Here is a 12822-nt window from a genome sequence, read left to right as displayed (position 1 = left end):
GGCACATTAAATATGTGTCCCCTACAAAAGGTTGTGGTATGAGACAATTACCCGTCCACTTCCTCCTGTCTGCTTTAATATGGGTGATAGTGCTGTGGTTAAGTTTCAGTGACAGTTGTGATAAGGATCTGAATGAGCTTTCACAGTCACTCAGGGAGCCATCCTGATAACACATGCCTCACCAAATCAACGAGATGAAATTGGCCTGTTTCCTCCATCTCTAGAGCTATTTGTGCAACACAGCCCTGAATTGCAGCAAAGGGGGGGAAACCTGTTGTTACATTGGTGGATGACAGTACGGCATTTCGTGTACCCGTGCTGAGCGCTGGCAGAGCTGGGAGAAATGACAGCACGCCAAGTAGCAAATTCATTGATGTAATTTACCTCAGTGTCGTTTTAAGGGAAACGAATAAAATTCACAGGTGCTTTTCTTTCCTATGGATGTAAGACACGAGTCTCAAATACATCTATACCAAAGCTAGAACAGCAGAAAATCCACATTCTGTCTTCTTCTCTGTCTATCCAGAGATTTTTAGCATGCACAGCAGCAATATTATAATCCACCAGAGCTGCTTCACCAACAGGAAGCTTTGTAGACACAGTGGCAGCACCCAGGGGGATTTTATAGGCCCATTTTCTGGTTCATAGCTGTTAGCGCTACAACAAGATGAAACTCATCTGGATGTAAAAGCTCAAACCGTCTATGAATTCTCAGACTGTTTGGTTTTTTTTTCTTTTTTAGGTTTTGTCAGTTGAACATCAGCGTGTCGCATGTCCACATGGAGAGATGTGTTTTTTGCTTTTTCTTCTCATTACTTTCAACGGGAGGGCATCCTGTGACAATGCTGAGAGCAGTGCTGGTGTCTGCTGCTCAGCATGGAAGTAAAAGAAATAATGCTGTACACAGAAATGTTTTCAGCTGTTGGGTAGCAACAGAAGAAACCACAACGCTGTATTTTTTGACTTCTTTTGCCTGACTTGTTAAACTTGAATAAAAAAAATCTTTCTTTGCACTAACACTCATTTGCATTTCTCTTTCAGGTGTTATGGGTGAATACGAGCCAAAGATTGAAGTTCAGTTTCCAGAGCTTGTTCATGTTGCCAAAGGATCCACTGTAAAACTTGAATGCTTTGCCCTGGGAAAGTAAGCTCACTTTTAGTACAGGCTCAGCATGCTCACGACCATTTAAAAGAAATATGTTGTGAGAAAATGTTACGTTTTCGTAACGTGTGCTTTGCCATTTCGCTACAACCCTGGTATGTTTCAGGCCTGGCTGCACATCTGACAAATTCGAGAGTGTTGTGGTGTAAGGATCTTCAGCTAAAATATACAGCTTTGTAACACAGTGTACTGAAGCACAAAACACACGGCTAAAGTAAAAAAGTGCTGAACAGTTACACTAAACTTTGTGGTGCTAGGTTATTTTTGCAGCTTCACATCCACAGAGAATGAAATCCCCACATTAAACTTTCATTCAGAATCACCATTAATTGCCATATTTGTTGTTGTTTTGTTGTCTCCAGTTTTGCCTCTTTACACCACCACAGTAGATTTTAGTTCAAACAGTCAAGATGTTGATTAACTTTTTAACTTTAATTAAAATTATTTGCATTCACTGCTTAAGAATTACAGCATTTTTTATTCACAGTCCCCCACTTTCAGTTCAGTATTTACACAGTTGACTGATAGTGACTGATGTCACTATCAGTCAACTGTCAAAATCAAATCAAATCAAATCAAATCAAGTCAAATCAACCTATCAGACAGGTTTTCAAAATTTTAGAAGTAGCCAAATTAACAAAGTAGAAGCAGTGTTATAGTATTAGCATGTATGGCTGCCAGTAGAACTGGGTCTCTAGTTTGGATTGGTGTAACAAACTGGATAGCTGGATGAATTATGAAGTGTACAAGGCTATACTCTGCTCAGTTTTAGCCAAATGCTGTAAAATGGATCTGACATCACATCAGACATGACAGTGCAAATGGATAAAAGTGATTGGGAATGACAGCAATTTATCCACAAAGTTGTAGGCCATGTAAAATCACAGAGTGGGGTCACCAGATGCTGGCCCATAGTGTGCAGAGGATGCCAATTTTCAGCAGTCTGTCGCTACAAACCTCCAAACTTCATGTGGCCTTCAGATTAGCTCAAGAACAGTGCGCAGAGAGCTTCATAGGTTTTCACTGCAGAGTAGGTGCATCCAACCACATGCACAGTAGTATAAAGCACGCTACCACTCGACTCTAGAGCAGTGGAGACATGTTCTCTCACCCCTCTGGCTGGCAGTCATGGACTGGTTTTTTCCAGGTCAATGGTACTTGTCTGACTGCACTGTGCCAAATGTAAAGTTTGGTGCAGAGGGGATTATGGTGTGGGGTTGTTTTTCATGAGTTGGGGTCGGCACCTTAGTTCCAGTGAAAGGAACTCTAAAAGTTTCATCATACCAAGACATTTTGGGCAATTTCATTCTCCCAACTTAGTGGGCATAGTTTGGGGATGGCCCCTTCCTGTTCCAACATGACTTTGCACCAGTGCACAAAGCAAGACCATAAAGACATGGATTGGTGAATTTGGTGTGGAAGATCTTGACTGGCCTGCACAGAGTCCTGACCTCAACCCAATAGAACACCTTTGGCATGTATTAGAGTGGAGACTGCAAGCCAGGCCTTCTTTTCCAACATTACTGTCCTACCTCACAAATGTGCTTCTGAATAATGTTCAAATATTCCCATAAACACACTCGTAAACCTCGTGGAAAGCCTTCCCAGAAGGGTTGAAGCGGTTATAGCTCCAGAGGGTGGGTTGATATCGTATTAAACCCTACGGATTAGAAATAGGATGTCACCAAGTTCATATGCATGCGAAGGCAAATGAGCAAGACTATGAAGACATTTCTGCAAGAAACAGTAGACTAGAGTAGATGCAGTTTCTATATTCAAATTGATATTTTTTGTACCATAGAATATAACAAAGGCATCAAGGTTACATTTTATTTAGTTCATTCACCTAATGCACTTATTTTATCTCAGTGTAGGAGTCTTTGCCATTTATCATCAGCAAAGCTTCCCTGCTCTCGGTTTTATTGTGTGCATCTCCTCACATACATGGAGTGGACCAGAGGAGCTCGTCTGCAATAAAGGTTTCTCAGCAACTGTTAAATCATAAAGAGTGCGAGAAAGGAGAGGGAGAGGACGACGGTGACTCATCATCAAACTTTTTAGTCGTCATCTTTTGCAAACAAACGTAGCTTTGGTGCGGCACCTTCAAACAGCGCAATCAGCGCACTACTGCTGATGCCTGGTGTATTCACAGAACAACACACAATTCAAGTGAAAATTTAAGTTTGTCAGTATCCAGTATCACATCAATTTACAATCCAAATATCAGATCAGTGCAAACCTAATGCTTCATGTATATAAGATACCTTTCCACATAACAGATACTAATATATGCAATCTGCTTAGCTAGATGATTTGAACGCCATCATGTTCTTTATGAAAATTATGGTGCAGGACATTTACAGGGTAAGCCATCTGAATTTGATCTATAGTGCGCAGAGTCTCCTCTTGAAGCTTGGATCTTATAGATTTCAATTCAAGGTTAATTCGAGCACAACATCCACCAGTCTTGAAAATTACTGAAAGAGTGAAGTATGACTCAGTGATAGGTTTTACTAATAAAAAGAATACTTTTTAAAAATTTTCTTGCAGATAATTGGTATACACGCTTTCTACATTCTGGCAGCTCATACTCTAATTCTGCTTTATCATTTCCAATAAAGGTAAATGCATATAAACATTTTTGTCTCTTGTGTCACCCTATCAGCTTCAAAAACACGTTTACCTCTCTTCACAGCCCGGCACCTTCTATAAGCTGGAGGAGAGTCGACAATGTGCCATTCCCTAGGAAAGTGGACATGAGAAAGGCCAGCGGCGTGCTGGAAATCCCATATTTCCAGCAGGAGGATGCCGGCACGTACGAGTGTGTGGCTGAAAACTCCAGGGGAATGAACACAGTGAAAGGAAAGCTCTCTTTCTACGGTAGGTGATCCAGTCGTGCATGAATATTTGACCACCGTGCACCACATCTGTCAGACCTGCTCAGACTGAAAGGCAGCAAAAGCAGACACAACTTTTTCTCGCAAAGCCGGCTACGGCGATCAGCAGAGGCTCGGCGTGGCATGCGCGAGGAAAGAGGTTTGTTTTAACGGCACATCAAAATGATTAAAGGCCGTCAGCCATGATGCCTCTAATATTTTGATCCAGATTAAAGGGTGATGTGGATGAGGCTGAGCCCTTGGATACGACCTTGTTGGTGAGCCTCGTATTGGGTTTCCACCAGATGGCATCGTGATTCACGTCCAACTTGACAGGAGATCAAAGCTGTTAAATGTACTATACATAGACCAGTGGCGCATATGTCAGGGCCTTAATCTGCACAGCAGCATCTGGATGAACAGGAAGGGGGTTAGGAGATTTCAGTCATTGTTGCTGACAGTGTCACAGTTGATGCCACACCCACTGAGTTCAGATAGTAGAAGTGGAGATTACCAAAGACTATTTAATTCCAAAATTAAACACCCACTGTGAGAAACACTATCTGCAAGTAACACACACATCTCAACATTTTAAAGGGAAATCCTGCTTCTTCTTTTTTTTTTGGCAAAATGATAAATGTGGAGATCTTGATTTATTATTTTGGTGCATATTTGTCACTCTTACATGTTTCAGATCACTGGGTAAATGAACAGATGAGAAACAAAGTCTGTTGTTTCAGTCTGGAAAGGTTTCCAAAGCCATTTTTAAGGCTTAGGAACTTCAGTGAACCACAGCGAGAGCCATTATCCACAAATCGAGAAAATCTTCAACAGGATTGGCCGACCAACCAAAATTACCCCAAGAGCTCATTGACGACTCATCCAGGAGGTGTCAAGGCGAAACCACCGCTGACCCAAAAGAACACAAAGTCTTGTCTCAGATTTGCCAAAAACATCTCAATGATCTTGAAAGGTTTTCGCAAATTACACCTGGTGTAAAACTACCACAGCATTTCATAAAAAGAACATCATACCAAAAGTCAAATATGGTGGTGGTAGAGTCTTTGGTGCTTCAGGACCTGGAAGACTAGCTGTAATTAATGGAACCATGAATTCTGCTCTCTACCAGAGAATCAATTCATTTCCTGAAGCTCAAAAGCACTTGGGTTATTTAGCAGGACAATGACCTGAAACATACCAGCAAGTTGAATGCAAGTTGAACCTCTGAATGCCTTAAAAAAACAACCTAAATGAAGACTAGAGTGGCCTAGTCAAAGTCCAGACTTAAATCTGATTGAGATCTTTTGGGATTAACTTAAACAGTCAATTTCTGCTCAAAAACCTTTCTTCGGTGGCTGAATTAAAGCGGTTTTACAAAGAAGACGGGGCCAAAAGACTTATTGTGAGTCATCACAAAAGTTGCACAGTCAGTTAATGGATTTAGAGGGTAATTAATTTTTCACACAGGACCAGGTAGGTTTGGGCAGCTTTTTTCCCTTAATGAATGAAAACATCATTTAAAAACTTATATTTACTCTGGTTATTTTGACTGAAATTAAAGTTTGTTTGCCGATCAGAAACATGTAAGTGTGACAAATACCCCCCCCCCCCCAAAAAAAAAAGAAAAGAAAAAAAGTATGGAAACTTTTACAGCACATAACCCCAAAGGATTTATATATTTGCAAAGAATATATATCCATCTTTCTGTATGCTTAATCATGCTTGTGTCCTTTTTCCCCTCAAACTTATTGAGGTTATAAAGTTATAAAAGCCGGACTGAAACTTAGGGAGAGAGGAAAGAAAGAAAGAAAGAAGAGTATTATTTGTGTAGCCACACTGTTAGATAAAAGAATTCTAGTAAAAGTCAATTTATGTTCCTACAGGAAGAATCTGTGTCCAGGTGCCTATGTGTACCTTTTGAGAGGTCAAAAAGGTAAATACATTTTCTGAAAGAGTAAAGGGTACATATTTGCACTGTTTCTCTGAGATTTTATGGTACAGTATCCAAAGACAGTCCGTGTTCTGCCAAATACAAAAAGAAATAAGGTTAAAAATAATTTTACTCTTAGGTTTTAAGGCTATACTGAATATTTAGATGAAAAGCATGTAATCCATTCTGACAAGTTTCATTCTGTATCCATCTTGTGTATCAGCTGCGCGGTGGTTTTTCTCCTTGTGCGCCGCATTATTCCTGCAGTCTGAAGACGTGTGTTAGAAGTGCATGAATAAATAAATAGAAAAGATCTAAATTTTAAATGAAGGGGAACCCTGTACCCAATTTCTGACTTTTTTTTAAAGTTCTGGTTTTATACCGTTACATAAATTGTTACCAGAGGTTAAACATTGGTCTCTGCAATTCTATGAAAAATAAGTATCCCAGTGCTCCAATAGTTTGTAGCAGCATGACTTTATCAGGCTCTCACATCGTTTAGAGGAATTTTGGCCCACTCTTCTTTACAAAATCGCATCAGTTCATTGACCTTTGCAGGTATTTGTTTAAGCATAGCTCTCTGAGAGCATTTTCACACCTTTTGTTGGTCTACATTTCACACAGATGAAAATCCAAGTGAGCAAAAATGCGTCATTACAAGCCACGTGAGAATGTTCAGTCAGCTTACTGGGCAGATGTGTCCTGGGCTGGAGCAACAAAAGCAATTAGGAGAACATGGAGAATTTACATTCATTTCATGGCTAGTTGCTGACCAAGAGAGACCTCTGGACAGCTATACTTATTCAATTCAATTCAATTTTATTTATACAGCGCCAAATCACAACAGCAGTCGCCTCAAGGCGCTTTATATTGTAAGGTAGACCCTATAATAATACATACAGAGAAAAACCCAACAATCACCCCCTATGAGCAAGCACTTTGGCCACAGTGGGAAGGAAAAAACTCCCTTTTAACAGGAAGAAACCTCCGACAGAACCAGGCTCAGGGAGGGGCGGGGCCATCTGCCGTGACTGGTTGGCGTGAGATATAGTACATTGCCACATCCTAGCATACGAAGCATACATGGCTATGGGAAGTTTTTTAGCTCAAACTTGCAATGCACATCTGGTAGTTGGTTCAGATCGAGGTCGGATCACACATTTACACCATAAAAAAAACACTGTGGAGTTCATTTAGAACAACGCCAAGACTTCCTCCTTCAAAGAGTCTTTGACTGGCTCATTCCAACACCTTGATTTTCTTTTTCATTCATTCTGCTGTTTGCTTCTGTCCTTGGGACCATTGCCCTGTTGCATGACCCAGTTTTAACCACACTTGTGTTGAACAGATAGTCTCACATTTGACTATATCGAGTTTATGGTCAACTCAAAGACTGTAAGATGCCTGGGTGCTGCAGCTGCAAAACAAGCCCAAATCATCACCCCTCCACCACCATCCCTGCTATGCTATCTTTAGCAACATTGGCCAAGAAAAAGAGATTTGCCCCTGGTAGCATTTCCAAACAAGCCATATGTTTTCTAATTGTACTGTCATGACCTTTAACACGCTAACTGAGGCCTGTAGCTCGAAAACGCGTTTTTTTCCTGTTTCTCTGAACCTTCAAATTGTATGTGTAAATTATCTTGGTAACTGTTCGAAACAGCTGCTAATGCAGTTTTGAATAACCAGATCAAACTGTGCTGTTACATTCATGTTTGCAGCAACATTTGAACCAGGATATTTAATTTCCACCAAGGTCTTTGAGACTGTTTACTTGTGCTTTTCACATTCTGTGGCGTTTCCTCCCACCTCGACATCTCTCTGTTTTCTTCCTTCTTATTTTCTCCCCTTCCAGTCCTGCTGTGTCAGCCGTCACAAATAACTCATTTGAGGCATTAAACAATTTGCCGTTATTTATAACAGCCCTGGAAGCACTTAGCCTCGCTCGCTCTGACGGGGCAGGAGCACGCTGTGATCCGCCAATGCTTGATTCGTCCCTCTGAGCCACCTCTCCTCTCTCAGTTTTGATGGCTTTTGTCAGTCTCTCCCTCTCTCTCTCATCCCTGCTGTCTGCAGCCAGGTGATAAAAATCAGTAATCTTATTTTGAACTCCCTTTGAATTAAGCCTTTGAGACATTCGTCAGCAGTGTAAGCCAATGGGGGGAATCGATAAGGGTATCTCTTGTACATCTAAGCAAGCTACAGTGAAAGGCGAGCATGGCTTTTGTGTTAGACAGGAAGGAATGAAGGTGTTACTTTATGGAGGCACATCGGTCACACTTTTAATACCACTCTTGATGTACTAAGAGACAGAAGCACTGCTTTGTTTTTCTCTCTAATACACTGAAAATGCGAAGGAGCTATGTTTGTATTACAACAGCATTTTTACAGGAGGTTTCCATCTCTTCTTTCCTGTCTTCATGTATTTTAATAAATAAACGATTTAGCTTGAGGCCAAAGCAGATTTGCAAAATCAGCTGCACCTTGTGATCATATTGTTTTTTCTCCTTATTAGTCATAATTCTGTACTGGATGAAGTTCCTAACAGCAAATCCAAGCCATAGACAAAAAGGTTTTTAAATTTCCCCTGTGAAGAAAACACTTTGAAAAGAAATGGGCTTTTGCTCACTTGCTGGTGTCGATATTACTCATAGGGGAAGTAAATGCAGAACTGTGACAGGTTAGTTTCCCTGTTGTGTTCCCATTTGTGTTTTTGCTGGCTTACCGCTGCATTATCTCGTAGTGATTCCACCGATAAGGCAAATTCCCATCTTTCCTCTGCTTTAGCCTCTTGACGTCGCACCTGATTGTTTGTGTGCTTAGCCCCGGCGCAGGCTGGGACGGGCTGCCGGCTTTCATTTGGCAAGCGTTTTCTGAGGGTCGATGCGCGCGCAGCAGGTGAGGGATAGAGCGAAGGATGCTGACAGCGAGGGGGGGGGACAACGATGACAATGCGGCTCCGAAAAATGTGGCGGGTGGGGGCAGCCCAGTCGGACTCTGATGGAGAGCTGGTGTAGCATGAATGGATGTTAGGCTAAATAAGTGGTGATGGTAACGTTTATAGAAAGTCTAGTTTCCCATCTTTCCCATTTGTTGCAGCAAATGTATACAGGCACATATGGTGAAGCTGACTGAATGCCTGCAAAGCTTGCACTCATGTACAGCATCAATATGAATTTAGTGATTTTGTGTTTACTGCATATAGAAAACACCTCAAGCAAAGAATAAAAAACATATAGTTTTTTGACATATAGTGATAACACTGAGAGGAAACCAGGGGCGATGGGTTTAATCTCCAGGCCCTGAAAATCAGGCACAATTCTGTGGTGGAAATCACTCCATGGACTCAGGAACAAGTCTTTGTTTGCTCACAAGTTTTCACGTCCCCCCCTGTGTGTGAGTGGGTTTGATTCCACTGTCCAGAGACAGGCTTGTTAAGTAAACTGGTGATTCCAGATTGACTGTAGGTGCACATGAGTGTGAATTATTGTCTGTGTGTCTGTGTGTGTTAGCTCTGCAGCACACCGGTGACCTGTGCGGGGTGTACCCCACCTCTCACCCAATCTCAGCTGGAACAGGTTGTATGCATTCAGGAGCAACATAATGTAGTCGATGTCTTTTTCCAGGTCTCTGTCAGCAACAATTCCAAACTATGTTCTGCACACATTCCAGCAGCAGGAGCTAAACTGGCATGCCTTGAGTTCAAACCTGTCACCCACTGAAAACGTTTGGAGCATTTTGAAGCGATGAAGATATCCGCCGAGGCCCAAACTGTTGAGCAGAAACATTCTTATTTAGCAAGAATATGAAAACATTTCACTTTCAAAATTAAATCACTACGTCTCCTCTTTTCCCAAATGCTTACAGAGGCTGGTTGAAAGCATTTGGTGTTATAGCAGTGGGCATGTAAATGCAACATTAAAATGAAGCAAAACAGGAAAACCAGTTATATCCATCCATCCATCTTCTGTGAGTTGAGTCTTACGGGCTCTGGAGCCTATTCTAGCTTTAATATGACGAGAGGTAGGAAGAAGCTGGAGTACCTCGATGGAACATGCAAGCTCATACATACATCTGACACGAGCCCAGGACCTTTTTGCTGTGAGCTGACAGTGCAAACCGCTGCACCACCGTGCTGCTGTTGAAAATAACATTCCAATATAATATATGCTCATACTACATGAATGCATACAACCCAATCAGGTAACATTTTATACAAGGAAAGCCCTTACCATTTAAGCTTTCAGAGTTTGGAAGGTAGATGATACAGTGTATGTCTGTGTTCTCAGTCATCCAGGCCATTGTAGTCTAAGGATTTTGGAAAGAAAAGCGTCTGGACTTCTTTAAGTTGCTTGAAGACATCTCTCATTCTAGAAGATTCTTCAGTTCTAGGGTCAAATGGTGGAGAGATCCCTTCCCAGACGCCTTAACGCCAACACACACCGTGGGCCTTTTGACCTCAGGCAATAACATGATAGAGTGGGGCTAGGTTTCACAGCGGGTTCACCCGAAACCTTGGCTGAGGCTACGTCTACACTAATTCGGATAAATCCGTTTTCGTCTACAAACGCTCTGCATCCACACTCGTTTTTAATCGTTTTCGAAAAGAAACGACTGAAAACGCTTATGTTCTGTACAGCGAATGCGTGAAACGTAAGACGATTCGACCTACGTCATTTCCGTCTTCTGTTTATTTAGTTTCCGGCTGTTTGAAATGTCGCAGCAAACTGTCGAGGAAAAGCACCGAGTTTTTTTAAATGGACTGACAATGAGATGGAGTTGTTGCTGCGAGTAACACAAGAGCACAACGTTGCAAAAGCGAGCAAGAATAAAGACTACAATGCCATCCGCCATCTTAGTTGAATTGGTCACATGACTGCATCATAAAAATGCGTCATCGTTTTCGAAAGACGTTTTTCATCCCCTTTGGAGAACATTTTCAAAAAGCTCCGTGTTCCTTGACCAAAAACGCCGTCTCAGTGTGGACAGAAGGCCAAAACGGAGAGAAAAAGATGCATTTTCAAACAAAAACATATTAGCGTGGACATGGCCTGATTGTGACCTACACCCATTTTCAAACCCTGGCTCGTGTGATTAGGTAGAGGAACAGCAGGGGGTCCATGTCCTTCTTGGGGGACACTCCCATAGGGCTTAAATCTGGGACTCTCCACCATTTGACCTTAGACCTGAAGACGCTTCTCGGATGAGAGGTGAAACGTCTTCAAGCAACTTACAGAAGTCCAGACGCTTTTCTTTCCAAGCTCCTTAGACTATGATACAGTGCACAAAGGAACGTTGGAATCTGTTGAGTTAGCAGAGCTCAGCGGTAAATCTGCCCAGTTTCTTTGAAATGTGTTAGTGGCTTCAAAATAAGAGTGAACATATACATTCAGAAAGCAGTGGTTTTTTTTGGCAATTTAATATTTGAATTGTTTTACTGTTTTACATTTGAATATAGAGTTTGAACAACAGACAGCTCAGAGTGTGTATGTTTGTGTGTTCCTTCACATAATTAGCCCTGTTGTCCAAGCTTAAATTTAAAGCAACTACACTTTTTTTTTTTTTTTAAATCACTGACATTTGGCCTCACTGTTGTGATAATATATCGCAAGACGAATCAAAACGTTAGCGAATCGATATTTTGCCCTGGACCTATTTGAGAATAACATGTCTTCTCTGTGTCGGGATAAATAACTGAAGATTCATCTTCCAGCAGCTTTTAGTTTAAAAGAAATTCATCACTTTTTTCCCCTCAGCTGCACTGACAACAACAACACTGGCTCCATACGAGTCAGATGTTAATGATCTCAACCAACCTCATGCATGATTTTAGCAGCACATGATCCACAAACACAAATCGCTCTTTCATACTGGCCGGATTTTGATGTCGTATCAGTGCAAGACTCCAGCATAGCTAAACAAAACTACACAAATACCCCCTCTGGTTGCCTCATCTACCTCTTTTTATCAGCCTTTTTTGTCTCTCTCTTTCCCAACACACACACGGGCCCACGCACGCACACTTTGACTACATGCTGAATGTGTAATGCACAGAAATAGTGGGATTTGCAGCCACTGAATTTCTCCGTGTTCTCCTGTGTATCACGCTTTACTTGAAGGCAAAATACTGTATAGCGAAGCCAATTAGAGCAGGATTTGTACTGTAAGTGAAAAGGTCAGTCCTTGACGGTGACATTAGGTGAGATCTGTGGAATGGAAAAGTGTGGTCAGCTATTCCTCTTGTCCTGCTACTGGCCTTGTGTGATATAGGATGATAGTGGCTGGACCTACATATCAAGAGGAACGTACAGAACATTACACACAGGGAGAGCTTTAAAGATCTAGTTTTATGTACCTCTTTTCCAGCTTAGTCATTAACCAGCCCTGAGTTACTTGCATGACACAGCAAGAATCAATTCTCCCTCCGTATAATTATACCATTATTTACCGAGACTGTATTGAATGGAGCGTTTTTATGGTGCCGGTGCCCACCCTAATGAATATGGATCTGGTTTTCATCCTTTTTGTTCAGATATAAGAACACTTGGAAAGTAAAAGAAAGCATAAAAGGAGTTCAGTGATCTTTTTACATTTTTTTAGCTCCAGTCAAAGGCAGTAGATGTGTAATTCAGGGTTTGTTACTGCACTTCAAAGAAAGAAAGATGTTATCATTCATTAGCTGATTTGTTGGTTAATTAATGCAGACGTGTGGAGAGAGAGTGTGGACCCAAGTGCAGACACAGACGGTGAGAGACTTAAACTGAAAGCGAGCCTTTATTACAGTGAAGCAAAGGAGAGAATGACAAAACTGGGAAAAACCTTAAAACAAATATAAGGAAATTAAAGACCGAATA

At 41.4% G+C, this 12822-nt stretch overlaps 1 protein-coding gene across 2 annotated transcripts in view; it reads left to right on the top strand.

The window, feature by feature from the left end:
- The window catches only part of cntn4 (contactin 4), a 184381-nt gene that overhangs the window by 102576 nt on the left and 68983 nt on the right, over positions 1 to 12822 (top strand). For both annotated transcript variants that reach the window (XM_084927524.1, XM_084927523.1), the window contains exons 7-8: positions 1042 to 1144; positions 3858 to 4042. In XM_084927524.1, coding sequence (XP_084783650.1) covers positions 1042 to 1144; positions 3858 to 4042 — 288 coding nt within the window. The remainder of the gene's footprint in view (positions 1 to 1041; positions 1145 to 3857; positions 4043 to 12822) is intronic.

Source organism: Perissodus microlepis, chromosome 5 (assembly GCF_051167445.1).
Source record: "Perissodus microlepis isolate ML-2025 ecotype Zambia chromosome 5, ASM5116744v1, whole genome shotgun sequence".
NCBI classification, from domain to species: Eukaryota; Metazoa; Chordata; class Actinopteri; order Cichliformes; family Cichlidae; genus Perissodus; species Perissodus microlepis.
Note: the sequence above shows the minus strand (reverse complement) of the source record. Positions and strands in the feature narration are given on the sequence as shown.